This window comes from Pezoporus flaviventris, unplaced genomic scaffold, assembly GCF_033815535.1.
Source record: "Pezoporus flaviventris isolate CSIRO_AGI_PZ_B2104156 unplaced genomic scaffold, CSIRO_AGI_Pfla_v1 ptg000047l, whole genome shotgun sequence".
Classification (NCBI taxonomy): domain Eukaryota; kingdom Metazoa; phylum Chordata; class Aves; order Psittaciformes; family Psittacidae; genus Pezoporus; species Pezoporus flaviventris.
The window spans coordinates 2208652-2235079 of NW_026892595.1; the positions used below are offsets into that span (position 1 = coordinate 2208652).

The following is a 26428-nucleotide window of genomic DNA, read 5'->3' on the forward strand; positions in this document are numbered from 1 at the left end:
CCGTCAAATCAGTAGCAGCCTGCTAATCCAGGCCAAGACGAAAATTGGACAGAAATATACTCTTACCTCCAGCAGTATTGACTCTCTTCTATTTTCTGTTCTGAGCAGGCACGTTGCAATTTTGTGTTTTAGTAATACAATATACATCACAAATCTTTCTGTCTCATTTCTAGAACAGAGCTCCCACTGTGAGCCAGTTTGCAGTTTCAGAGAGTAACTCTTTACACTGCAAACTTAACTCTTAGCTCAGCTTTTACTTCCATCTCCTGTTGTTTGTTCAGCAGCTGGGTAAGGTTATAGTGTTACTAGAGTGGATCTACTTTTTTTTTTTTTTTCTGTTTGATTTACATGCCTGTGATGTGAGGAGAGGAGGCATTTGTAAGTAATTTATGGCTGTTGGGAAGGTAGTGTATTTTGGTGCATCCCAAAAAGGCCTAGGCAGTTCGGTAACAAGAGTTCTATGAGGTTGTTTATTTAAATCGGTTTTAGTGTAGCTTGCAGAATGTGTAACACCTTTCCATTTGTTGTATGAACTACCATGATTTTCTAATAGCATAAAGTGGATAAAGAATCTTTATTTGTGTCTCAATCACAGAATGATTTACGTTGAATGTTTCCAAATACAGCTTATCTCAGTAGTTTTGGCATTAAGTTCATACAGCTTCAGACTGTTTAGCAAAGTACCATGCATTTGTGAGATGAGGTGCTTATAACTTCTTTAACATGTGCTGATAGAAAAGGCAAAATACATTTTACTGGAGTGCCATCACTTAGTTACTGTGCTGGACTTGGAAGAAAGGCCCTGTTCCTAGTTGGTGTAAATTAGCATTGTTTCTTTGACTTCACTGATATTTAAATAGCAAGAATTGAGAATATGTCCACAGACATTTAATTTTTTGAGTATTTACTCTGTTATATAGATATACATGGCAGTGACTCTTTTTCTTTTATGTCCAATGTTGCTTGGTATAACCTTTCAAAATGTCAAGAGCTGTCCATCTAACTCTGTGTGAACTCTCTGAAAATATTTAAGAGGACAAAGTACCTTTGGAACCAAGTCACTGGTGTGAAGTCATTCACAAAGAGCAGGAGTCCCCACATATGTTCAGTCTTGATAGACAGGGGCCCAAACTACAAAATGTCTCTATTCAAGGTGATAATTTGGTACATTCCTTGACAGTTCTAGAAAAGAGGTCAAGGGCTAAATTCTGTTAGCATATGAGCAGTCAGTAAAGATGTTTCTGTCTGACTCAGAGCATTTAGCAAGAGAGCAGGTAGGAGATCTGACAGCTGTTGGTGCTGGGGGCAGTGTATGGCTCCCCAAAAATGAAAGAGACTTTCATCCGTAGCGCCCACAGCAAACAAATGCTTATAATAACACAGTGCAGTTCTTTTTTTTTTGTGTCATTCATATTGATTATACAAAAAAAATATGGGTAAAAAGGAATTGTCAGTGATTGGCTACTGTGAAAAACTGCTTCTGAAGTAATTTTCTCATGTCACCTGTATGTAATGTTTCCAAACCTGTCTGTACTGTGTATTCAAAAGGGCCTGGATTCCCTCTGAAAACATTCAAGACATCACAGTTAACATCCATCGGCTGCACGTGAAACGCAGTATGGGGTGGAAGAAGGCCTGTGATGAGCTGGAACTGCACCAGCGTTTCCTTCGCGAGGGGAGATTCTGGAAATCAAAGAATGAGGATAAGGGGGAAGAGGAGGCAGAGTCAAGTATCTCTTCCACCAGCAATGAGCAGGTGAGTGCTGTCACAGTATTAGCAATCAGGGCAATTTATTAAAGGGTACAAAGATGACATGGTTTTGATTAATCTTCTATTAAATTAGCCTTGTGCTCTGTTTCTCAGTGGTGACAGGAAGAGGATTCAGAGGATAATTTTCCTTGTATTTTGTAGTTTGGTAATAGCAAGAATACAGAGTTTTCCTCTTTCCTTGGTTTCTTGGATGACCTCTGGGAAGTTTCAAAATGTTTATAACCTACAGCACCTTGATAAGACAAACTGAGATTTCTAAAGTTAAATAGGAATGTTGAAGTTAAATGTCATGGATATCAGATAGACTGCAACACTGCCTTCTTGGACTTCCATCAAGAGACAGTGCTGTAGCTGTTCAGCCTTTACACAGCTGGACTATGTTCACTTTGGACTGTTACAGATCCTTGAGTAACACCAACCATGACATTTTCAGCAAGTCTAGCTAAAGTTAGATGCAAATGTTAATGCTTGAGAAGCAACTGATTGAAGTCATTGCAAATAATTCTGCAAAACAAGAAAAAAATATATTGCTTTAACAATGGTGAAAAGCACAAAGGGCCAAGATACAAAACTTTGCACTGCCATATGGAAATTCCCTTACCACAGCTGAACCTTGCTAGTTATTCATTGTCCAAGAGGGTGTTATATATTCGCCATTACTGACTTGGCAGTAAGATTTTCATAGCTTGCAGGATGCTTCTCTGTATTCTTGGCAGTCTTTTCCCTGGCAACATCTTCTTCCCTCATTTAAAAGAACTATACTCTCTCTAAGCCTGTATATAAAAAGTCAGCGTGTTTTGACCCTCTTCCTTTGCCCTTTTGTCAAACAGGTCTATCATCAATTTGTAGCTAAAAATTTAAAGCTCATAAAACTGGATGTTGTGTTAAGGGAATGCTCCTTATCAAAGTGGGTTTAGATTTTTTTAGCCTGATTTGCTTATTTACCCATTGTAACCCCTTTATTTAATGTGATGTATGTTGTCATGCAACAATGTATGATGAAACAGGAGAATGGTTGCAAATAGTATTTATGAAAGGTAACAGTGGCATTTTCCCAGTTTTTCAGAAGTTTCAGTCATAGGGTTTGGAGTGTCCATTTGCATGTTTTCTGCTCCACCCCAGCTGTTCATCCTGCACTTGGTTAATGCTTATATCCATTTCACTGGTTTCTCAGATACAGAAACATAAGAGTGGCCATCAAAATCAGTGCTCTGTAGTAATCAATAATACCCTGTTCTAACACTAGCTAGTACTGGATACTTCAAAGACAGGAATAAGAACTTTTCTGTAACCCATTGTAAGATAATATGCCACCCACTTAGATCTCACCTTTGTTTCTTTTGCTGGAGATTGGCTTTTATTCTTAAGCATGAAGTTTCATACCCCTGCAAACATACAGTTACAATCAATTATAGCAAGTCTGGATAATCATACCATCCTTACATATTTACATTCTCTTTATAATTACTGCTGGTTTCTGGCTTCCAACAGCATGTGCTGTCTAATTATGGTCACTGATATGAGAACATTCCAGAAACACGTTTGAACTGGTATGTGAAATTAAGAAAAGAATGATTAAGTGCATTTTAGCAAATAGATACTGAATGTTAGAACTTGTTCATTAATTTTATTCCTTTATGCGGTTGTAGTCATCAGTGATAATGTGAAAAGTTTATTGTCTGTACTTCTCATTTAAGAACAGTATTCAACTTTCTATTTGCTAAATAAAATAATTGCAAATAATCACAAAAAAAGGTAAAAGTGTACATCAGTTATGTTACAATGAACTTATATGAACTGTTTTTCTGACTGATTCAGTGTGCTTTTCTTAATGTTCATAGCTGAAGGTTACTCAGGAACCAAGAGCAAAGAAAGGACGACGTAACCAGAGTATGGAACTCAAGAAAGAAGTAAGTAACCTCAATTACCATCTTTGTAGAGATAGCACAGTACAAAAAGTCTGAAATTTTCACAGGCACTCCTTCAAGTTCTGTCACCTTTTACTGAGTTTACAGTGTTAATCTTGAAAGTTCCAGCCCCATAGCTTGGTCCTCCTTGCTAACAAACATAATTGCACCTCCCACATGCAAACCACTGGTGTCATCATGGTAATATTCTGTATCATGAATAAATTAACAGTCAGCTTACAACATTTTTTTTTTAATGGCAAATTCAGACTGGTTATTAAGTCTATAAACAGCAGAAAATCAAAAGTATTTTGCACGATCAAGTATATTATGTTTATAAAATGTCATATCCATCTTTGTCCGTGGAATTTCTTTCCTTGTTTATCCAGCTTGCACACTGAATGATCCTTTAACCAAGGGACTGTATTATTATGCTTGTACACAAGGGGGCAGTTACTGAGACTGCCATAAATCTCGTGTTTCCTGAGTTTTGAGTACTTTTTCCTGGCCTTGTTTCTGCTGCATTTTGAACACTTACGAGAAAGTTGCACATACATGCAGGCCTCAGAAGAGAACTTAGGACTCCATTATAGAGGACAGTTCAGGTATTTTATCACCACAGTTATGTGGGATGGCCCTGGTTCCTGAAATACAGACATTGCCACTCCTAATACCTGAGCACCTGTCTTCCCATTGTATATGATACTGCAGGAGGCACCTTCATTGATGGAGGCAGTGACACACAGGTTGTGCTCTCTGAGGCACAAACTATATTTGAGTGCAAGATAGGGAGATTACAGTTTAGGATGTCTTGCCATTTTTATTGTATTTTCTGTCAAGCAGATACTGTAATTTGCTTCATAAATTTATGTCTTAACATTTGCCTTCTTAGCTCTGCTCATATTTGATCAGTGATCCAGAAGTCAATCACAGTGACCTATTAGAAACTAATTGGTTGCAAAAGGCACAGTCAGCCTTTTGGTTGGTGTGAGCAGTGCCTCATCACACAGCCGGGCACAGAGTCCAGTTCTGAGCAAGTCTGGTGTCCAAGGACTGTGGGCTTATTCTGAACACTGTTGAATGAGCTTTAAAAAAATCTAAGTTAAAAAAATCCAAATAATGTTCATCTGTGTCTTCAGACATTTCAAATGTCAGTATGACTTTGCAGGGATATTACTTCTATCTGTTCTAAAGATCAGGAGCAATTGGTGTTACAGTGTAATAACATAGGCAGCTAAATTCAGTACAGTACACTACTGTAACTATGACTTCTTTCTTGATAATTGTGTAATTGCAGAAAGCTTCTATGGTCATACAAGTCTAATTCTGTACTATTGGAAGCAAGACTTGGATGCTCATTACCCTTTCATCTTCAAAGCACCTTTGAAGTACTAATCAATCTTTGCAGCAGTTCTATGAAATCAGTGGAATATTACAGACTCCAATGAAGCCTCTGTTGGGCCAGAGTAAGCTCAGAGTTTGCCAAAACAATTCAGGCACCTTGACCACACAGCTACAGTCTCTTCAGGCAGAATGGTACAGGGGGAAGTCTATAGCAAAACTTTAGTCATCCCAAGGGATCTGCTGTGATTCAACGTAGCCTCTGATGTTTGTCATGCTTTTGGGGAAGTGAGGCTGGTGAGTGTGGCATACTGATGGGCCATACATGTGCTTCCTTCTGGAGGAAAGCCTGACCAAAATGCTTACCCACTGTCATCCTATTTTTCCCCAGGGATCCCATATCCCATTAGCACTAAAGATCTTCAACAGACACCTTTCACATTAGCTGCACTGGCATTAGTCCTGCAACATTTTTTTCTCCTGGGAGAACTGAAAGTTAACTTGTTCTGTTTTGATACTGTATTTACAAGTTTGTTCTTTCTCTGTAGGAGCCAGAACCTGAAACTGAAGCAGTAAGTTCAAGCCAGGAAATTCCCACAATGCCTCAGCCCATTGAAAAAGTTTCAGTCTCAACTCAGACCAAGAAGTTAAGTGCCTCTTCTCCAAAAATGCTGCATCGGAGCACCCAGACCAGTAATGATGGAGTGTGTCAGAACATGTGCCATGACAAATACACCAAAATCTTTAATGATTTCAAGGACAGGATGAAAGCTGATCACAAAAGAGAAACTGAGAGAGTTGTGCGAGAGGCGGTAGAAAAGGTAACACTTGTCAAACACCACCTACACTCTGGTTTGAGGAGAGGAGGAGTGTCAATTTTTTTCACATTCTTCTCTATTTTCGTAACATCTACCCTTAAGAAAATGAATAAAAAACCTTTCCCAAAGAGACCACATAAGAACAATCTTCATTATTGCTTTTAAGACCATTTCTATACCAACAGATCTTAGTTTAAGCAGAAAAACTGCTTTTTTTTTGATTCGAGTCCAGTGAATCAGATCCAAAAACGAAACTAATTGTTCATTCACGAGTATCCATTTCCAAAGCCTCCATCTCCATTGTCAGCTGTGTTTGTACACAGTGGCATTGTTTAAATGCTACTCATAAATAATTCTTCTTTTGTCAATCTTCTGACTTAAATAGATCTGCTGAAATTTGTTTGAATTTTCGTATTTAATGATACCCTGTTTAAAATTCAGTATCAAAGCCTGACCTGGTCATGTTTAGCTGGAGAGAGCAGGACAATTTAGAGGATGATTTGTCTCACCTCTCTCTTAAGTGCATGTCTTAATGCAAGATGAATTTCTTTCTGGCTGAAGGGCTGTGGAATGAACCTAGGGAGTTCAACTGTTGATCCTTTAGGATTAAGACACCAAAGTTTTAGGTAACTGAGCAAGGGCAAAGGAGTCCCATCAACAATGAATCCTAAAAGGTACCTCTTACTCAACTCAGGGATTTTCTGTTTTGTATTTCCATTACGCCCTTGCTGTAGGTTTATATGTAGTTGTAGATTGGAAAAGACAAAATCTGTGTCTAATATAAATTCATAAATTTGTAGACTGAATGTTGACAAAACATACATGGGAGCTGTTAAGCTGTTTCTGTAGTTGCCTAGCAGAACAGAAATGAAGTGACATTTTAATTTTGAATGTTTCTGAATAGGAGAAATCTCTAATTGTGTCACCTCCAGCTACATTAGTAAGAGAGGTTTAAAGAGTAGAGGTTTTAAGAAGATACTTCTATTCCAATAGCTGTCCACTGACTTGTTTTCCTGGCTTTGGTATGGCAGCTGCGTACAGAGATGGAAGAAGAAAAAAGGCAGGCTGTAAATAAAGCTGTGGCCAACGCACAAGGAGAGATGGACAGAAAATGTAAGCAGGTAAAGGAGAAGTGCAAAGAAGAATTTTTAGAAGAAATTAAGAAGCTAGCAGGCCAGCACAAACAACTGATTTCCCAGACCAAGAAGAAGCAGTGGGTAAGCATTAAAAATTTATTACAAGAGAGTAAGTGGAAAAGTATAATGCATACTGCAGGGCAATTGAAGTTGATTTTTTCCTTACTTTTAACTACACCACTCTTTCACTGGTCTTTCAGCATTAAGGTTTTCTCCTTCATATTACTGCTTTCAAATTTTCTTAACCTCCAAGTTTCGACTCAAAAGTTCAGATTGCTTCCTATCTTAATTATGTGGTGTTAACAGCACCATCTTCGTGAGTCCAGTCAGATGTTACTATCAAAATACTTTTTTCTCCATATGAGACATGTTTTACTCCATATGAGGCGTTTTACATTATTTTGACATTCCTTTGATCTCAAGGCCCCAGAGGACACAGTATCTGGCTGCGTCAATTTGGATTCCCAGCTAATAATGCTGGTAGTGATATCCTTTTGGCCATTTCCTCTCTTAGATTTTTCTGCAGCTGTTTTATGTTCTTCTGTATATAAGACATGACTTTCTGAAGTATATTCCTCTCCCTTGTTCAGTCCTTAAGCCCAAATCTGCAGCATTGCCTACAAAAAACGTATTTGTATGCCCTTTAGAAAAGTGAAAACAGACATCTGACTTACTTACTCTATTCCATGCTGCAAACTTTTCCCTAGTTTTCTTTGTTATTCTGGTTTTCTGTGTTCTTCTCAACCTAGAAGTGTCTTCTCTTGCACAGTTATACAGCATCTATTCAAGTGGAAGCAGTGTAGTACTGTGCTGCTAGTCTTTGAGTACAGGTTGAACTGTTATGCTGAGAAGCAGTGAGCCTGGCACACAATACAAACTTTGGTATTTCTTTGCTAATTTTCATAGAACAAAGAATTAAAAGCCATCGTTCAGGAAATCCTAGTGCACTGTAATAAGCTTTCTATAACGTACAGGAGGCTGGGTACTCTTTCTGAGCCTTGATTTTGCTAGATGCAGCTTGAGAAGCATGCGGGTGCCTTGCCACAAGGTGGCACGCTGGTCTGAGCAGCGCTGGACACCCGTCCCGCTGCCACTGAGACGGGGGACAGCGACCCAGGCTCTGTCCTGCAACTCCTGTTTGTTTTGTGCTGTAAAGGGCTCTTTGTTTGTGTTCAGCCTCATTAGTCCTTGTTCCTACAGATTAAATGATGGTCCCTGCAGAGAAAACTCTGCTCTGTAGAAGAGTGAAAAAAATACTAAGGCGAGACAATTGGTTACAGACTATCACAGTCATGACTTTTTTTGTAAAGAGAAGTACTTCAAGTGCCAGAGCTCCTGTAGGGTCTTCATTTCTGTTCCTACTAGAGGTTTTGCTGTGGGTGTACAATACTGCACTGCTTGGGTCTTTGTCAGTTAGAAAATTCCTCCCCATCTACCTCTCTGCAGATCAGAGAAGTTATTTAGGTCTCCGAGTTGATCAAGTTACTGTGTTTAATGCATCACAGCTGCAGGTGTCTGCATGCATGCTTTTGCCTATGGCACTTGAGAAGGAAATTGAATTGCCTTTGCCCACTATAGAACAATGTCAAGGTAGCTCTCTTCTGTCAAAAGTTAAGAGTGCACATATGAACTGCTGTGACCATTCAGTTGACACGCAGTAACTCAATCACAGTAACTTGATTGTAAGCCTGGACACTAAGCAACAGCTACTTCTTGGTGTTTTTGAAGGCAGAATTTATGAGAGCCCTGAAACTTACTTTCATTTACTCCAATATGCCTTTACCATATCCTATAGCTTAATCACAGAGTGCCCTGGTACCACATCATTGTATCCTATAATCATGTGCATAAACCCTTTTTCTGAGCAAGATGATTAAAGATACAAAGAGTATTTGACAGTCTTGCCCATTTCTGTGGCCCCAAAACTATCTGTCCATCACCATCTTAAATGAAGGCATCATACAGGCAGCTAGTTTGCATATGGTAGTAGGGAGAGTAAGGATAAACACCTTTGCATTCAAGCTGATGGATCTGCCTGCCAACACACAGCCTCAGGCGGCTGGAGTTGGTCCAATTACAGAACTCCCCAGTGGTTTTTGTCTTCAGTGATATTAATGACTGTCCCTGGTGTGTAGTACTGCACTTGTATGCTGCTATTATGATACCTCCTTACCAAAATCTCATGTAATTAACACACATTCTGAATGAGTTTTGGTGGCTTTGCTTTTTAATTAGAAGCAGAGACCTCTGGCTTTGCATAATGCAGATGTCTACATTTGGGAATACAGCTGCTGTTATTCACGCTATAGTTGTCTTTTTCTCATGCCTAAAAAAAGTCTAGTCAGGATCAAGGGATCTTTTTGTCGGTGGTGCATGGGCACATGAGAAGATGCACTCCTGGTTCTCAGGATCCTAACACATAGTTATAGAACAGTATTTTCTGTTGCTCTAACTCGTCACAGTTGGCTTCACCCAATTTAATTTTTATACCTCCTGAAGATCTGGATTTACCTCAAGTAAATAGCAGTCAAAGGGAAGAAATGTAAAGACAGTTTGATGACCTCCAGAATACAGGCTAGAGTGCTGGTCTTAACAATGTTTCCTTTCTAATTTCTCCCAGTTCTTTTATTTGCATGTAATCCTCATTTAAATTGGCACATAAATCATTTTTATAGACAATTTTTAACTTCTCTTTCAATTATATTTACATGTATGTTTTTTCTAAGTTGCAGCAGGTTGATTTTAAGTGAATGAGCATTGTCTGTGATGTGTACTGTCTGAAACAAAACCCCAATTGGTTGGTAACATTCAGAAAGAGGAAAATACAAAGGAAAGAAGAGGCCTCAGGCCAGCTGGCATTTTGCCTTTTCTGCCACGTGTGCTGGTACCAGCTTAGATGACACTGTTTTCCTTTTTTAAGTGGAGATTTACATCCCACACTTATGGCCAGCATATGTAAAGGGAAGTGCAGGACCCACATGTCAGTTGTCCTCTCCTGTCTTGGCTTTTTTTGATCTCTCCAAGCAAGCAGATGTGAAGCTGGTCTCTGGGCTGAGGCCCATGTTGTATGTAATAGAGAGACAGCTGTTCCCTGCACCTTTCCAGCGGATGATCCTAATGGTTCCCACAGGCTTGTGAGCAGCCAGCAACATGAAAAACCAGGAGAACAGCTCTTGAGAGGACACTTGTTTGCAGTCATTTCTACAAATAAACTTCCCTGGAGCTGAGTTATGAAAGGAAAATGGAGAGGTTCCCCTCTCATGCAGCCAGGGCAGTCCCTTTATTGTAGATGTAAATAAATAGTTATCAGTTTAGCCAATGTAAATGTCAGCTTTCTTGGATCTGACTTTTAGTAGTGTGTAGGCTTGTGTGCTTTTGTTTTCTTTTAAGGCAGTTGGGTTTGTTTTCTTTGTAAGTGCCTGTTTTATTAACAATGTTGTAGCTAGGACATAAAAAGAAAATTGTGTGTTATTCTGTGGTTTGATAGCAGCCTGCACAGACTGTGATATCCCTCCCTCTGTTCCCTGTCATGCAATAAGCATTTCAGACTGGATTCATAAACAGGCTCTCTGATTTTGAGCAGACTTGAGAAAGACAAATCTGAGATCATTAGAATCTGGCTCTCGAGGTTAGTTCCTTTAGCAGGAATGCCACCCTACTGTACAGGATTTTGTCAGAATGATAGTTAATGCTTTTACAACACTCCCTTAAAATTTATAAACCCACCTGGAGACATGGAATGTTGCCCGTCTGGGTGCCATACCGTGTGTTTGACTACCCATAGTGTTGACCACCATGTTGATCCCCTTTTTTCAGTTCCTCAGAGGCCACGGGGTTATTTTCCAGGTAGCTCCTTCAGCTGCCAGGAAACTGAGGGTGTTCTGTGTGTGACAGGGTAGAAATCCTCTTTGCTGCAGCACTCCCCAGAAACAAGTATTTCTGGGGCAGTGCAGCATCTCTTTCTTTCAGGAGTTTTGTGCCTTCCTGGCAGGTATGGCATGGAGCAAGAGCCAGTGTAGCCATCCTGTGTACAACAGGCCTTCTCTTGTTTCTGGAAGACTTGAAGGAAAAGGCACCTTCTTGATCTTCTTAGTAGCACTGATGCAGCACAGGGTTGGGTTTTTTTTTCCACAAGGTTGCAGCGCTTTCTGTTGGTCAGCAAACCCCAGTGCCAGTGGCCTCCTTGCAGATTTGCCCTAAATGGGCTATAACAAACCACTTGGTAACAAATTAATCTTTTCTGCAGTGATGTTGGTATTGTGACTTTGGAGATTTTCCTAGCCCAAAACCATCCTACCCAGAAACCTCTGGACACATCACGCTTGTAAAGAAACCTCGGAGATGCTGATTTTCAAGCTTGCACAGAAGCTGTTCACGCCAGAAGTGCCTCCTGGTTTATCGTAGCTTTTAAGACATAGAAAAGGGTGCTCTTATACAAATGCAGGGTAAAAGACACACTGTGTGGCTGAAAAATGCCAGTTCACTGCCCTGAGAGATGAGTTTTCTTAAGTGAGAAATTATTTCTTTTCAAAAGCAATATTCCAGACTCTGAAAGATATGAAAGCATTGTGCGGATTTGCTAAAGAGTGCTGCTTTTGTCAGCACATGTGAAAAATGCCCTCCTGCCTCTGGATGCCCCAAGCATAAATAAAAGAGAAGTATTGCTCTGCACATGCTGGTGCATCCACGAGCAGGTGAGAACATTTGTTCGTTGGTAAGGAGGCATCCTACCAGGGTGTTAATCTCATCTCGTTTGTTCTCTCCAGTGCTACAACTGTGAAGAGGAGGCCATGTACCACTGCTGCTGGAACACTTCCTACTGCTCCATCAAGTGTCAGCAGGAGCACTGGCATGCCGAACACAAACGTACCTGCCGCAGAAAAAGATGAAAGAGCTATTCCTCCCCTAGCAAACCACCCCGATGATTGCTATTCTCAGACACAGCGGTTTTTGTTTCCAAGAAGCCAAAATTGTTTAGAATTTGCTTCCCATTTTGCACCAGCCTTTAAACACTTTTCGTAACAGAAATTTTGCACAGTAATTTCAATCTTCTGTTGAATGCTCCTCCAAAAATTTTGTCAGCGAAATGAATTTCACATCTGTGGGAGCTGGTTACTTTAACTAATTTTAAACTAGAGGATTTGTTGCATTTTCGGCAAATTTTAAAACATTTTTAGGTTTTACAGAGATTTTAATCTTTAAACAGAACAGCAGATCTAAAAATAAGAAAATCACGCAAGTTTAACAAAAGGAACATTTAAAAACTAGATCTGAATGTAAGAAGTATAGAACTGTTTCAGCAAAGTGAAGCATACTACCTTGATGTAACATTTATTTCTTAACCTTGTTGAGCTGGTTTTGTTCAGCTTAATTTTACTGTTTAAAGGCATTATCTATTGGTTATACCAGTGGGTACATGATTGAATTTAGGGAACAGGGTTGACACAGCAGGTGCTAGTCCTGCGTATTTTTTCTTAGATATTTCCCAACTGTGTTTTATTTTCATTATTTCTTTTCAATATATAACTTTTATAACAAAATATTAGCTTTGATCTTGTAGTTTAAAATCACAGGGAACTGGGGTAATCTTTTACTGAGCTGGATCTTAGAGAAAAATGAATATTTAAATTTTGAAGTTTGCACATTTCATCTTTGTCCTAACATGAGTGCTTGTAACGAGAATAAGAAAAGCCAAAAACCAACCCAATCCAACAAAAAAACCCAACTACCTTTATTCATCCACGGAATGAGGAGGCATACAAATTTGTTTATTGCGTCCCCCTTCAGCCCCCCAATCCAACGTCATTCGACTGCCTATGATCTGGTGTCGCCTGGTCCATTGTAACTTGATAATAAAAGGAGAAAAAGCACTTAAGTTTCACAGAAGCCGTTATGTTTGTAGTAATGGGTCATTGCCTAATAATGAGCTCCATCACTGTACTCAGAATGAAGAATAATGCATGTTAATTTTCTTGTATTAAAGATGCCGTGATTTGTAAAAAGTCTGTATTTTGCGGAATGTCTGGATTAAGAAGCATTACCAATAGGAATGGATCGATAGTTGAAAAATTATTTTCTTTTTGTTTGTTTTATATATAGATATATGAATTGCATCCATGTTCAGAGACAATTTTTTAAATAGATGTAAAGCTTACTTAAATAGCTTTTCTTTTCAAGTGACTCCACATTTTAGTTCCTCTCAAAGACTGGTCTTAGACTGAGTCATATGCCCATTAATCATCCAGCTATTTTTTGAGAAGTTAGAGGAATAATTTGTAAATATTTATTTAGATCTTTGATATTTATTGAAAGCAATTACATGATGGAACGATGGAAGCTGAAGAATCAGGAGGAAAGCCTTTCAAAAAGTCTTCTCTAGGATTTGTCAGGGTCATTGTAAAGATGAAAATATAACTCAGACTTCTGTGAACTACCACTGAAATCCTGATCTGCTTTACTTAGCAGTGGTCATCTAAGTTAATTGACTAGATGCTGCCAAATAATGCCCAATCTGTTGCAGAAATTAAGTGGTAAGTTGATTGGAAAAAAATAGGAAGTAGATGGTAACTCGTCTTACCATAGCTACATTATTGCCTGATAAATGTGTACTTAACTTTTGTCGCCTCTGTGTTGTGACTGTAAAACACTTCACAACTAAAAAACAATCTTGTTCGATTACTTTACAAGTTCCAAAACTTCGATCCACCCCTATGAAAGCAAGTTATTGTGGAAATATTTTTGGTGTAAAATCATTCCAGAATATGTACTATTTAACTGATAGCTGCATGAAAGTAAGATTCGTGTTACTTTGGCTTTTTTGTCTCTGTTGACACGGTTGCACATTTCCAAGTTACTACAGCGTGAAAACTGTGTGTTTTAAAGAAAAAAAAAAACAAAACAAAACAAAAAAAAAGATTGTGGCCTGGTTTTGTATAAGTTTTAGGTAAAATTACAATTGATTGTTTTAGGAATCATGATTTAAAATTAATTTTTCTGCAAATCATAAAGCTATATTAAAGTGTTGAGCTTAGCCACTATGCACATTGTAATTATTCATTGTGGCTGTCCAGTTTATGATGCATTCTGGCATTTTGTAAGCTGCTCTGACTAGCAATATATAGAGTCATTTAATGTGTTAACATTGGTTAATAAATGTATTTAAAAAAAAAAACCCTCACTGGAAGTTCTGTGTTGATGTTGGCCAGTTGTCCTCATGTCCTGGGGTGTGCACGTGTGTCCGCTGTTTTCACTTGTCCCTGCCTAGACAGACCAGGGCTGTGCATGGGGGAAGCTGTACCTCTGCTCACAGGGACCTTGCTCCTGACTCAAGGTGAGTTGCTGGGTCTGTGCAAGGGCTTGAGCGCTTAGCACAGCTCTTGGCACCAAAAATCAGTCTTTCCAGCCCCTTCAGAGCCAGCAGCCTCTGAGGGTCATGTCCATCATGTTCTGGTTTTAATGCTGGGTCCTGCGCTTGCAGACTCCCTTCTTCCTGTGCTTCCTCCCAGCAGTGGCCCCACTCTGCCTCCTCTCCGTCTCAGCCATGAGCCTGCCTCTCATATGTTTTGTTAATGAAATAATTGTATGTGAGGGGACTGAGAGGGCTCCCTGAATCCAGCTCCAGCCTGGACAGCGGCAGTGCTTCTCTTAGAAACACAGCCCTGAGAAGCTCTGTCTTCCTTGCTTTTTTTTGAAGCCAGAGCTTGCTTCCAGTGATAGGCTGGAGGCAGCCAAGGGCTCAGGCTGCTGCTGATGCTCCCAGGGCATGTCCCACAGCCACCCCCAAGAGAAAGGGACGTTTTAGGATGAGCTACAGAGGGCAGGTTGTCCTGGAGCCCCGTTGTGACTTCAGGGCTGCAGGAAGGACACCGGAAATTGGCACCCCTGTGGAAATGAAGCATTTCCCGGTGGGAATTAAGACCTGGCAAGGCCTGCAAGTCCCAGGAGAAAAAAAAAAATAATCTTTTAAATATTTAAATGTCCCTCAAAAGCCTCTGTTATTATTTTACTCTCCAAACTTTTCTGTTCTTACACGAGTCATAGCATTTTACCTGAGTGCAAATTTTATCCATTGATCGTGGTGAAGCTCGATTAAATACAAATAGCACAGCGCGTGCCTGCATTGCAAATGACTCAGTTATGCTGATTCAAGCCAGCAAAGTGGGATCAGGAAGAAGCATCGTCCCCCTTGCGCTCTCTTTCCCAGGTCTTCTCCCCATTTGATAACTGCAGTCAGCCCCCAAGCATGGCTCTGCTCACCAGCAACCCCAGCTGCCCTCCCTTCATGCGGTTGCTGGTTCAGCTGTCACCAATAGGGTCAGTATCAGAAGCAATCAGGTTAAATACTTTGGAAATGCCACGGCAGCTTCCCACCAACATTGCTTAACATGGGTCCCCTATGACCTGCTGCGTGTCCCATGCTGGGCCCTGTCACCACCATCTCTGCAAAGGGGAGGAGGCTATTCATCCTTGGACTGCCCCAAATCCAGCAAATTTCCTTCCACTAGGACTCTTGGGATGAGCAGGGCTTTCTCTGAGCTGCTGCCTGCGTCTTCACCACTGCCAACAGGCCTCTGTCTTAGTGCTCGTAGAGCATTGGTCTTAAAAGCATTATTTGTCTGGTTTTTGTTGTTGCTATCTTTTTGTCATCATCATCGTTATTATTATTACTGTATTTATTTTACTAAGGAGGTGCAGTGGTTTCTGCCTCCTGCTTCCTTTAGGTGGAGTGAGCTGCCCAGCTCAGGGCTCATTTGACTCTCCAGATCTTAAATGACCGAGTATGTGAGGTATGTTTGGGATTTGTTACCGGTAGTTAGGGGCTACCCAGCCAATTTTAGCTGCACTGAGAGAGAGCACATATGCAAGCCATGCATATGCTTTCCAAATGCTTTCATAAACCTCCCAGAACCCTGAGAAACCTGTCATATTTCACCTTAATAAAGCCTATTTCCAGATGTCAAAAGGCTCAGAAGCATGCTAGACCCTGAGTAATGCTCATTAAGAAAGAAATGCTGGGTTGCAAAAGGTTCAGAATTGTAAAATCAGGAAAAGAACCAAGAGAAGGTTAACTCTAAATTGCCGATCCTGCTCCCCACGGCCATACCTGCCCAGAGACCTCTCCAGCCTCACGGCCCTGGAGCCAGTAATGCAGTATGGAAAGATGCCTTCAGGCAAGCAGCGATGGAGGGGCTGAAATTAAGCACGGCGTCTGCTTTGCAGAGCATTTTTACATAGAGGGGGTCTGATAATTGAAGATAATACAGAAGAAAGGCCAAGAGAGGGAGAACGGGCCGTGCTAAGAGGCAGAGCAATGTGTTTACAAAGCCACCAGCCAGCTTCTGTTAACTCCCTGGACGTGAAAACTAAGCTGGCGTAAAGCTTCAATGGAAATAGGATTTGCCCCAGAGAGGTACCTAAAAATAAACTAGAGCTCTGCCTAGGGAAGGCACTGTGAAGCTGGTTATATGAAATGCTTTACTAGTGCTTGGGAAAGGACCTCTGCAGCACACAGCAATGTTTGTTAGTGAAGCCAGAGCACTGCTTTGTTTTTAACCACTTTGTTAATGGAAAAGGTATCTCCTGCAGCCAGCCGCTGCAGGTGGCTCAGTCTCTGCCTCTCCTCCACTCCTGTTCCCATGGGAAGGTCTTTGCCTCCTATGCTTCTGCTCCCATGGGAAGAGCACTGTGTAGCCCGTTCAGGCGGGTGCTGAGCCGCTGTCCTACCACGCTTGAGCACAGCAGTGCACTCTTGTTACTTTAACAGAGCCTTCCAGGTGAGAAACGGCTTCATTGAAAGCAAAAAGGGGGCCACACCATCAGGAGGCAGGACCCCGCCTGCACGCCTGGGCTGATGAGGGCAGCCAGTTAACTGTCCTTGTTAGGAGGAGTAATCCGTATCCATGTACAGGAGCTGTGCAGGTCTAGCGTGCTCTCAGGAGGGAGCAAAATGAGGCCTCCAAGCCCCAGTGGCACAGGCAGCACAGCACAGCACAGGCAAGGAGCCCCAGGCTCATCCCTGCCAAGGAGCGACACTGACTCCCTCCCTAAGAAAAAGCACAGCCAGGAACTCTGCCATGCGTGGCTTATGCACTAGAGAGAGAATCTCCTTGGCTGACACAACACTTGAATGAGCGACAGAGCCTTTTCACAAGTCTGTAATGGCCATCAGTGCCAGAAAGCCTCCTCTTTTTCCCCCGAAGAAATGAAAGATGTGCAGCTCAGTAATGCAATTGCTTGTTATTTTTTCCTGCGGACACTGGACCCAGCAGCATGTTAATTCTGTCGTGTTAATGACAGTGGCCATCACAGCAATGAGGAAGCTGCTCTGTGCTGAGCAAGCCATTGGGAGTGGGTGCTGGATGCTGACCCAGAGCCCAGGACCGCTCACCCTGTCCCACCAGCAATGCAGATGCTGAGCCCCTGTGCAGCGTTCGGGTAGGTGCAAAAAGGACCCAGGCCCTGGGTCTGTATCTCACTCCAGTCAGTGGGTGACGCTGGATTTTCAGGTCTTGGAATGGGAGCAGGAGGCAGCTCACACAGCTGGTCCCTGCCACGGGGCGCTGGATCTGTCCTGCAGTGCCGTGCCATTGAGATGGCTCTGCTACCAGCTCCAGCTGAGGAAGCTCTGGGGCACCTTGAGCTTGGCCCGGTGCAGGAGCCTCCTTGAGAAAGCTATTGACAATAATAAGCATCAGCTGCTGCAGGAAAGGCCTGTGCAGAGAAAGAGCAGCCAGGAAGTCAAGCTCAAGAGCTCCAGGCCTCCTGAACACGTGCCCAGGCCGGTCTGCTGTGCCCACTGCCGGTCTGCTGCTCTCCGCCTGTGCCCACTGCCTGGTGTGGCCCAGCCAGCACCTCCCTCCCAGCATGGCGGCTGGCTGGGCAGAGTTACACCAGCCTGTGCCTCCCCCATAACCAGTGCCACCGTCCTTCCCCAAGCCCTCCTCACTGTCTCTGCCCCACAGGCGTTGGGGAGAGCTTGGCCACCACAGCCAGCCCCCACCTTGATCTCTGGTCAGGACCCCCCTGGCCAGAAGGAATGTTTCCATCTCTCCCGCTTACTATAGTCACCATTTGGTGCAGCAAAGCCATGTCCAGAGTCCCCTGTCCTGCAGCAGCCCTTGGGTTTTGTTTGTTGTCTGTTTTCAGAAGGCTGCATACTGATGCAGAAGCTGTGCTCTGTGCATCACCCTCAGCACGGCAGGGCAGAAATCACTGTGACAGTTAATGGTGATTCGAGGTCCTCCAACTTGACTGATTGAGGACTATAAAGTCTTGAGAGCTCCTGGAGCCTGGAGGAGCTTTGCACAATGGCAGTTGTTATGGCTGACATTCAAAGTGATTTCAGCAGCATTTAGAAGAGGAGGAGGGGAGGCAAAGGAGCAAGAGAAGGAGGCAGAGGAAGAGGAGAAGGAAGAGGAGGGCCATTTTCTCCTGCCCATCCATAAGATGCAGGAGGACGATGGGGTGGCAATTTGATATGTGGGTGAAATCTCTCCTTTCTCACCTCGGCACCTCAACCCTTTTTAACAGTCACTTTACAACACAATGACAGTCAGTGGGGACTCTGCTTGCACAGGACACACAGCTCAGGTGCAGGGTTGGAGGCACCCATCAGGACATTCCTGAACATCTTTTACATGGGCCACCTCTACAATCTCGATTAATGTGACTTCAGTAGGGCTCACTGGATGGAAGTGGAGAACAGGATCCAAAGGAGTAACCGTGGGGTTTGGGGCTGAGAAAGGATCCTCTTGGTTTTTGTTTTGACTTTCTTTTATCCTCTACTTTTGTATTTTTCTCAGCAATGTTTCAGTCCACGGTTTGGTTGCCTTGATCCCGTGTTCAGGGCAGGAATGCTCCTGTGCGAGGGCACTCAAGGAGCAAACGCTGCCCTGAAGGGAATTTCAGACAAATTTCTTCCCATCTACTGAACTCAAGTTCCTCGCATGATCACATCCCTCTGACCTCAGAGGTTGTGTGCAACTCCACTGGGGCTCCTCGCTTCACTCGCCTCCCATGGGGCACACTGAGACTGGGGTGCTCCTGCAGCCTGGCCTTTCCCCACGAACTGAGGTGCAGGCTATGAGCTCTGCATCAGCGGAGAGGGACTGATCACGCTGAACTCCAGGAGAGCCCTCCAAGATACCTGTGCAGTTCCTAAGGGGAGCACCCAGGCACAGCGAGGGAGCCGTTTAACTCTTGCCACTCTTTAAGGACCCCCATGAAAATTCTCTCTCTGACACAGTGTTAATCCATGTTCAAACCAACATCAAATGTGGGCCCATGGTTTTTTTGTTCTTTTTTGTTCAAAGAGTATGACTTGAAGTGCAGCCCTGCACCAAGCAAGTGCTCTCAACATGTCCACTGATCAATTGTTACCTTCCCTATGGCTCAGCATTTCCGAATCAAAACTGGGAAAACAGAACAAATATATTTTACCTCAAATTAAGTCAGACAGGCAATGAGCCCAGTTATAACCCGCGTCTCTGGTTGCTTTCTTCTCCAACATTACACTTCGTCACGTCAGGACTGACACGTGCATCCTGGCTCTGTCTCTCCGCTGCAGATGCACTGGTTTTACTGTGCAGGAGAAGTAAATGGTGTAAGTTGTAAGTGAAGTAGTTGTAAGTGAAGTGCAATGGAAGTGCACGTGTCTGCATGCACGCACAGCAAAAACGCAGTTGTGCTGCTGTTGCAGTGAGGGTACGGCTCCGTTACGTGATCTGCTGGAAATGGGAACATTTTAGTGAAAGGTTTCATTTAAGAACAATCTGGGTTTTGTTAGAAAATCTTCAGCACGGAGTGATCTCTATCAGTCATTTATAATATATTATGGCTTAAAACAAAAGTTAAAAGCCCCTTGGTCTGTTAAAAGGCTTCCCCCCAAGATGAAAAGATTGTTCCATCCTTTGAAAGAACAAAAATAATTATAGTTGAGGCCACACTTCATTTGCTTTTTTCTGTCTCTTTACTGACCAAAGAGCTGGAGGAGGAGGGAAGGGAAGGATTTAAACGCTCCTCATTCAGTCTCCGCAGGCCTGCACCCTGCTTTGGTGGGGTGCGCTGTGAGTTTCCAGGACCATGTGTGCCCCTGCAGCACCCAGGCATCTGTGGGCTGTGCACTCCATCACTGCCCCATCACAAGCCTGGGCTGAGCTGCTGCAGCTGCAGCACAGCTCACCCCACCCCACAGGCCACAAGCACAGCAAATGCGCGCCAGTGTGTATCCTCACTCCAGTGAGCAGCTGCGTGTGGCGTGGGGGGAAGGTGACACACAAAAATCACCTTCCTGTGGATTTCAGGGAACTCTCTGAACCCAAACGTTTGTGAGAGGCATCCTGGACTGTTACTAAGCATGTGTGCCTGCAGTGGAAAGTTTAATTCCTTTGTATCTCCTCAGTCACTGATTTCCTTTGGGCAGCTGTCGGCTCAAATTCTTGTCTTCCTCTGCTCCATGGATACTGGCTATGCTGTACTCCCCTCCCAACCTTGCTTCATGGAAACATTATTTTCTTCTTGCATGCAGCTGTTTTCCTTACCCCGGTCTTCCCTCAGCACTTCCCTGCTTCAGTCCTGCCTTTCCCTCATACTGACCTGTTTGTTTTTTTAGTTTCCTGCACCTTTCGGGTTGGGATAACCTCTGTGCTAATCTTGCACATCTGTCCTCTATGCATTTCCACTCTTGGGTCTTATTCCAAAGCCCCCCTGGCTGAATTCAGCAGGTGGTGCTCACCCAAGCCAGACTGAATTGGGTGCTAAGAGCAGCAGGGCTCTGAACCCACACCTGGAGCTCCCTGACCTAAAATGGGCTCCCCTAGGTGGGAAAATTAAAACGTAAACCTCTAAAATCAGGTTTCTGGAACCACTGGGTTAGGGAATCCCAGTTACTTGACCTTCACCTCCATAGGCACAATCTTCTCTTTTCTAGCCTTACCTCCCTTCTACACCAAATGCTCTTCCTAAACCTGCCCTTCATTTATGGCTTCGGCCACCAGTGTTCTCTTCAGCAGTGACGGCTCAGCACAGCGATTCTCAGTGCCTCTCCCCAGCATCTCCACACCTGTCCCACTGCCACTCACACGTGGACACCCTTCCCTGTTGTGGTGCTTCCATTATCTTTAACCCCTCCTTCAGTCCCTTCCACAGGACAGTCCTTTCTGTGAAGCCTGTCAATGTAACCTATCAAAGCATGAAATAAAACCAAGATCAACTTTGTGCCTTTAGGGCCAGCCCATTAGCTGGCCAAGCTGTACAATATGTTACAATCATTTTTGGTTTAATTATTGTGTTGTGAGAATGCAACAGTTTCTTGGCTTTGAAAAAATCTTGTCCATGCAGCCCAGAAAGCAGTGTAAGAGCACTCCTGGTGCTGATCGTGGCTGGCACGATGCAGCATGACCTGCTTAGGGAACCTATGATTGATTTTAGATGCCCTTTAACGCAGTTTTCAGCATCAGGATGCATGCTAAAAATGTACAGAAACGGGCCGATGTTGGTTTGCTGGGTGAGAAAGGGAAAGCTTCTGTTTCAAGGATGTTGACTTCAGTGAGGTACAGTACAACTGAGGCAAGCCTTGAAAGGATTTCTGGACCAGCTTTAAGGTGATATCCTCCAATATCCTGGAAAGGAAAGCCTGCTGATCATGATAAGATGAATGACAGCATTTGGGAAGGCAGGCTGCCAAAAGAAGCACTCACTCTGGATATCAAAAAATAACTCAGGTTGAACTTTCATATTTTATCCCCAAATGGAATGATTAATTTCTATTTTCAGAATGTCGGATCTGGTCCTGTTTTTTCCTCTTCAGATCTCAGCCAGTTTTAACCAAAATCTTTTCCTATTACAACAGGTTTTTGCTGACTGAAGAAAGCTGCTGGTAAAAGTCAGACATTCCCCCAAACCTGTTCTCCTGTGATTCCATTCACAAGTGACTGGTGAGGATTTGCTGTTGATCTCTGTGCACGTCCCCCCCTTCCCCGCCTGGGATGACAGTGATGGAGCAAATAAAGCAATTTTTGTGTTGAAAACCACACACACACAAAGCTGCACGGTCTTTTAACAAGCTTTCCTGTTCTTACCTTGCTCATATCAATCTGATGATGATACATTACGCTGCTTTTATTGTGCATGAAATTGTTCTGACCTTACTCCATTTTTTGTTGTTGAGATTCCCCACCGTCTTTGCACTGTTTCAACCCCTGTTTGCAAAACCCATTTTTAAGATGTGTACTTGAAATATTTTGACCTTTTAAATACCTGAATCACATCAGCCCAAACCAGTAAAACCCTTTCTCTCGTTTTATAGAATAATTTGTAAAATCCAATCAGGAACCAGCTGCCATTCTGCCATCCTCTTCCTCCTGCCGCCCCTAACCTGCCCTTTAACTCCCACACTTCTTGTGCTGCACTTTCTGTTCTGGAAAATTGCAGGTCCACCAACCTGCACCTGACTCTTGTGACGAGCAACCTGAAATCTGAGCCATCAGAGACAAGCTTTTATACCCTGAACTTCTCAGATGGGCTAGAAAGACACAAGCACTCCAAATTCCACCCTTTGAAATCATGTTTGGAAAATCTAAGCTAGGGCCTCTTCTCAGGGGCTGCTGCTGCTGCTCAGAGCCAGCTCTGAAATCACAGCATTTTTGGAGAAGCCAACGGATACTGGCACATCCCATTTCCCTGGGGTTTCATCTGGTCGTCCAAGGTTTCTAAACCAACAAGGGGTTCTAGCCCCACACGTGTGACCAAGCAGTTGCCCATATAATTCCACTGGTGGAAAGCTCCAGCAGAGATGTAAAACCTGGATCCATAACTTCCTTAAGCCACTGCTTAGCAGGACGCTGGTCGCAGGACCTTGCAACAAAAGCCATAAGTGACAAATTTGCGGGGTTTTACAGTACTAATGCTTGTTATTGCTTCTCACAAAATGTTACCGATTTTACAATAATCTTTACACTTTCAGCAAAACTGTGAACAGTATATTGGAATATATTAAAAAGAATTAAAAAACATTTCACAAAAACCATTTGTCGCCATATGAAAGTCTTCCAGCAAGAAATGCCCACACCAGTATTCAAACATTAAAAGTAGAATGATTTGTACTAATAAATTATGCAACAAGAGAGGTAAACAAAATAAAATTACAGCATAGCTCTCCAGGCTCCTGCACCGAGCACCCGTGGGCCTCGGGAGCTCCGTTTTAGATGACTAATTAAGAAACTGATATGTTCAGAGCAACAAAAATAAAAGCTTTTATTTGTTCATTTGAATATAAAACAGGCGTTATCACAGATGTACAAAGCGTACTGGTGGTTTAACATACAAGAAGGTTGCTGTCCTTTGCACATAAAAATTTTTGTTTGAAACTGTGATTGGCTGAGTTACATGAATTTCTCTAACCAGTCACCACACTCTATGAAATAACGCTGCTAACATTCAACTGATAAAAGGGACAGTCTTCCCTTGGGTAAAGTGTCAAGCAGGATTAAATATATATAATAAACAAGCACCATGAGGAATCTGCTCCTGTTTGATTAGTTTTGTGTTTAAATGTTCATTGTGTACCCTCTTTTTTTTTGTGCATGTGCATCAAGTTGATTACATGGTTTTGTCTGACTCCAAAAGCACAAGGTCACAAGACAAACATTTTATACATTCTCATGAATGGTTTATCTACAGTACAGTTTCTAATACAGAACAATCCTTCTTTATTGCTCAGTCTGATGGTGCTTATATGTTTCCTTCCTTTTGCTTGCACAACAAAACCAGAAACTCAGTTTATCATTTCTCTTTACTCAGGATTTAACAACCACGGATGACAGGTTGCAGAAGAGAGCTGTTATTAACTGCGTTTCACAACTGCATTGCAGTTCTTTTATTCTCTACAAATGCAAAGTTGACTTCGTGAAGGTTAAAGTGATGCTTTGAACGACAGCAAGATTTGTTTTGCAGCTCTGAGATCAGCGATAGCAGGACTTCACAAGTTAGTTCACACACTGCAATTATGTTTGTAATCAATCAACATCTTGTCTGAAACCTTACAACAACTTGCCATTAAGAACAGATTTTATTCTTTTTAGGGAGCAGAAAATGAAGTTGACAAAATATAGGATTGGTCTGCGGAGCATGAATGGGGCTATTCACAGGACAGTGAAGGCAGAAAGAAAACGTGTCTGATGTGGCAAGATGCTCTGTACTGTACATGCAGACTAAAACGTCCCTACCTTTTAAACAGATTTTAAACACCCAGCATCGAGACTCCCTTATACGTGATATAAACATGATTACATTTGCCCTGCCACAATCTTAGTCATGCATATCCGGTAATGAGAGCCAGCACATGTACGTCATCTGGGACAATAAGAAAAGCATTCTTGGACTGCAGCTGGTAAATCCCACTCTTGATCACAAACAAGTCAATTCAGTTACAACCACATGAAGGAGGGGGAAGGATTTAAAAAACAGGGGCATGGGGTTCAGGGAAAAGAACAGAAGTGGGGAATCACACCTCACTTTTATCCAAAGGTAGCAAAATGAAGGCAGCTGTGATGCATGTTTTCCTACTCTTCTCCCGCGACGGCCTCGGCCTGGAGACCGTGGGACTCCTCCGTTCTTTCAACAGGCAGATTGGTTCCTCTGATGTTTCAATGCTGTTAGGGACTAGTTAGCAGATGCACGGCTCGTGCCAATTCGCTTGTAGTGACTGTACACTCCTCTCTGCTGAGGAATAAATTAAAGACCACCGAAACAATCGTTTCCTGTAAATGTAAACTGGATGCACTGGCCACTGAGCTACGTGTCCTAGCTGAGAGGCAAACTGATAACTCTGCAAATAACCCCAAAACATTTCCTTATAGCAATAAAAACACCAACTAAAACAATGAGAAAAATTGTGCAACAAAGTTCTGCAGCTAGACAACAGTGCTATTCCTCAACCTGCCTTTTCTAAGTCTAACAAGTGTATGCACATGCCAGCACGAATATTTATTGTTGCCTCCATGGCAAAGAAAAGAAAATTACTGTAGTGCATTTTTAGTCTTAAATTCATTCACTGCCTTAAAGGCAGCAATAATTCCACTTGCTGGTATCTAGAGGATTCTTTTTGACAGGGATACTTAGCAATCCAGGATTGCTTTTTTTGTTTTTTTCTTCCAAAAAAATTGTGAGTAACATTTGATTATCTACAGTGGGAGACACCATGCAAGTGACAAGTACTGCATTTTAAACTTTAAAATCTTTTGTCATTAGTGAATTTATATTTCATATATATATATCTGATGTGATACTATCCACTCAAGATAATACAACACTTTGTTTTTATATTAGCAAACATCTCAAGAGTTTAATATTCTTGAATGTTTTTTCTCTTTTATACTTCTAAAGAGATCAAAATAAATTAAACGTTTTGTACATAATTACAGAAGAAGTAGTTAACTTATTTTATCTTTTTAGTTTAGTACAAAGATATTTGCAAGTTCATCGCCGAAATACACCTTATTTATAAATTTCTTCCATTCTAACGCTAACAGCAAAGGCTCTTTGGCCTTTGGGCTTTCAGCATCTCTGACAGAAAGCTGCAAGATTTCTAATTGAAAGGTGCTACTTTGGGTATTCTCCTCGTACCACTACATAGATTCCTAAGACGTGGGATCTAAAATGGCTTAAGTTAGTAACGGATCTGTATTCATCAGCTCTTTATGACATATTAAAACAAACGAAGAAAACAATTCTTTGTATTAGTATGCAAATTGTTTGAAAAGAATCCATTTGGAGGGCAGAATAAAAAACAAAAATCTACTTCAGCTTACTTAATGTAAAATACAAAGCCACAGTTACTCAAAAAGCAGTATTGTCCAATAAGCAAAAAGAAAAGTTTAAAATGGGCTTTTCCAACACACTGAAGGGCCTTACCCCAGAGTCCTTCTTGTCTAAAATTTAGTGGTAAAAGAAAACATTTCACATTTGATTTCCTGCCAATCGCGACTGCTTTGAAAAGTTGCAATAGAAACAGTTCCATTCTGATGAGTGTCAGCATCTTATCTGCACACTTTTTAGTGGACACCAAAAAATTTTATACATCTATAGTAAAGTCCATGGAAGCTTTAAGGTACAAGACTACATGTTGTAGGCCACATAGATGGGATCTAGCTGGTCTGCCAAAAATCCATCTCGTAGGTGCATACGTTGTTTCTCTCCACGGGAGTTGATAGGAATTACACCAATGTCCACAACCACCACCACCCCTACAATCAGATAATGTTCCTCCAGGACCACGTTGGTGACCAAAGGAACCAGGTCCAAAGCTTCTTGCTCTGATCCATCCAGCTCAACTACAACGACCAACAAATTTGTCCAAGTAAACACCGCACTGAAAAAAAAAAAACAAATGGTATTAGTGGTGTTTTTCCTTTTAACCCATTTTATTTTTCACCCTTTTCATTCCACCTTGGTTACCTT

The 26428-nt window shown here is 42.2% G+C and overlaps 2 protein-coding genes across 9 annotated transcripts in view; one reads left to right on the top strand and one right to left on the bottom strand.

Annotated features, from left to right (window-relative positions):
• ZMYND11 (zinc finger MYND-type containing 11) overlaps positions 1-14144 on the top strand; it is a 109347-nt gene extending 95203 nt beyond the window's left edge. For all 5 annotated transcript variants that reach the window (XM_061468018.1, XM_061468021.1, XM_061468020.1 and 2 more), the window contains 5 exons: positions 1549-1756; positions 3613-3681; positions 5568-5840; positions 6869-7054; positions 11740-14144. In XM_061468018.1, coding sequence (XP_061324002.1) covers positions 1549-1756; positions 3613-3681; positions 5568-5840; positions 6869-7054; positions 11740-11862 — 859 coding nt within the window. In that variant the 3' untranslated portion in view covers positions 11863-14144. The remainder of the gene's footprint in view (positions 1-1548; positions 1757-3612; positions 3682-5567; positions 5841-6868; positions 7055-11739) is intronic.
• A 9055-nt stretch (positions 14145-23199) lies between these two features.
• The window catches only part of DIP2C (disco interacting protein 2 homolog C), a 319556-nt gene continuing 316327 nt past the window's right edge, over positions 23200-26428 (bottom strand). For all 4 annotated transcript variants that reach the window (XM_061468029.1, XM_061468032.1, XM_061468031.1 and 1 more), the window contains one exon: positions 23200-26339. In XM_061468029.1, the coding sequence (XP_061324013.1) occupies positions 26087-26339 (253 nt within the window). In that variant the 3' untranslated portion in view covers positions 23200-26086. The remainder of the gene's footprint in view (positions 26340-26428) is intronic.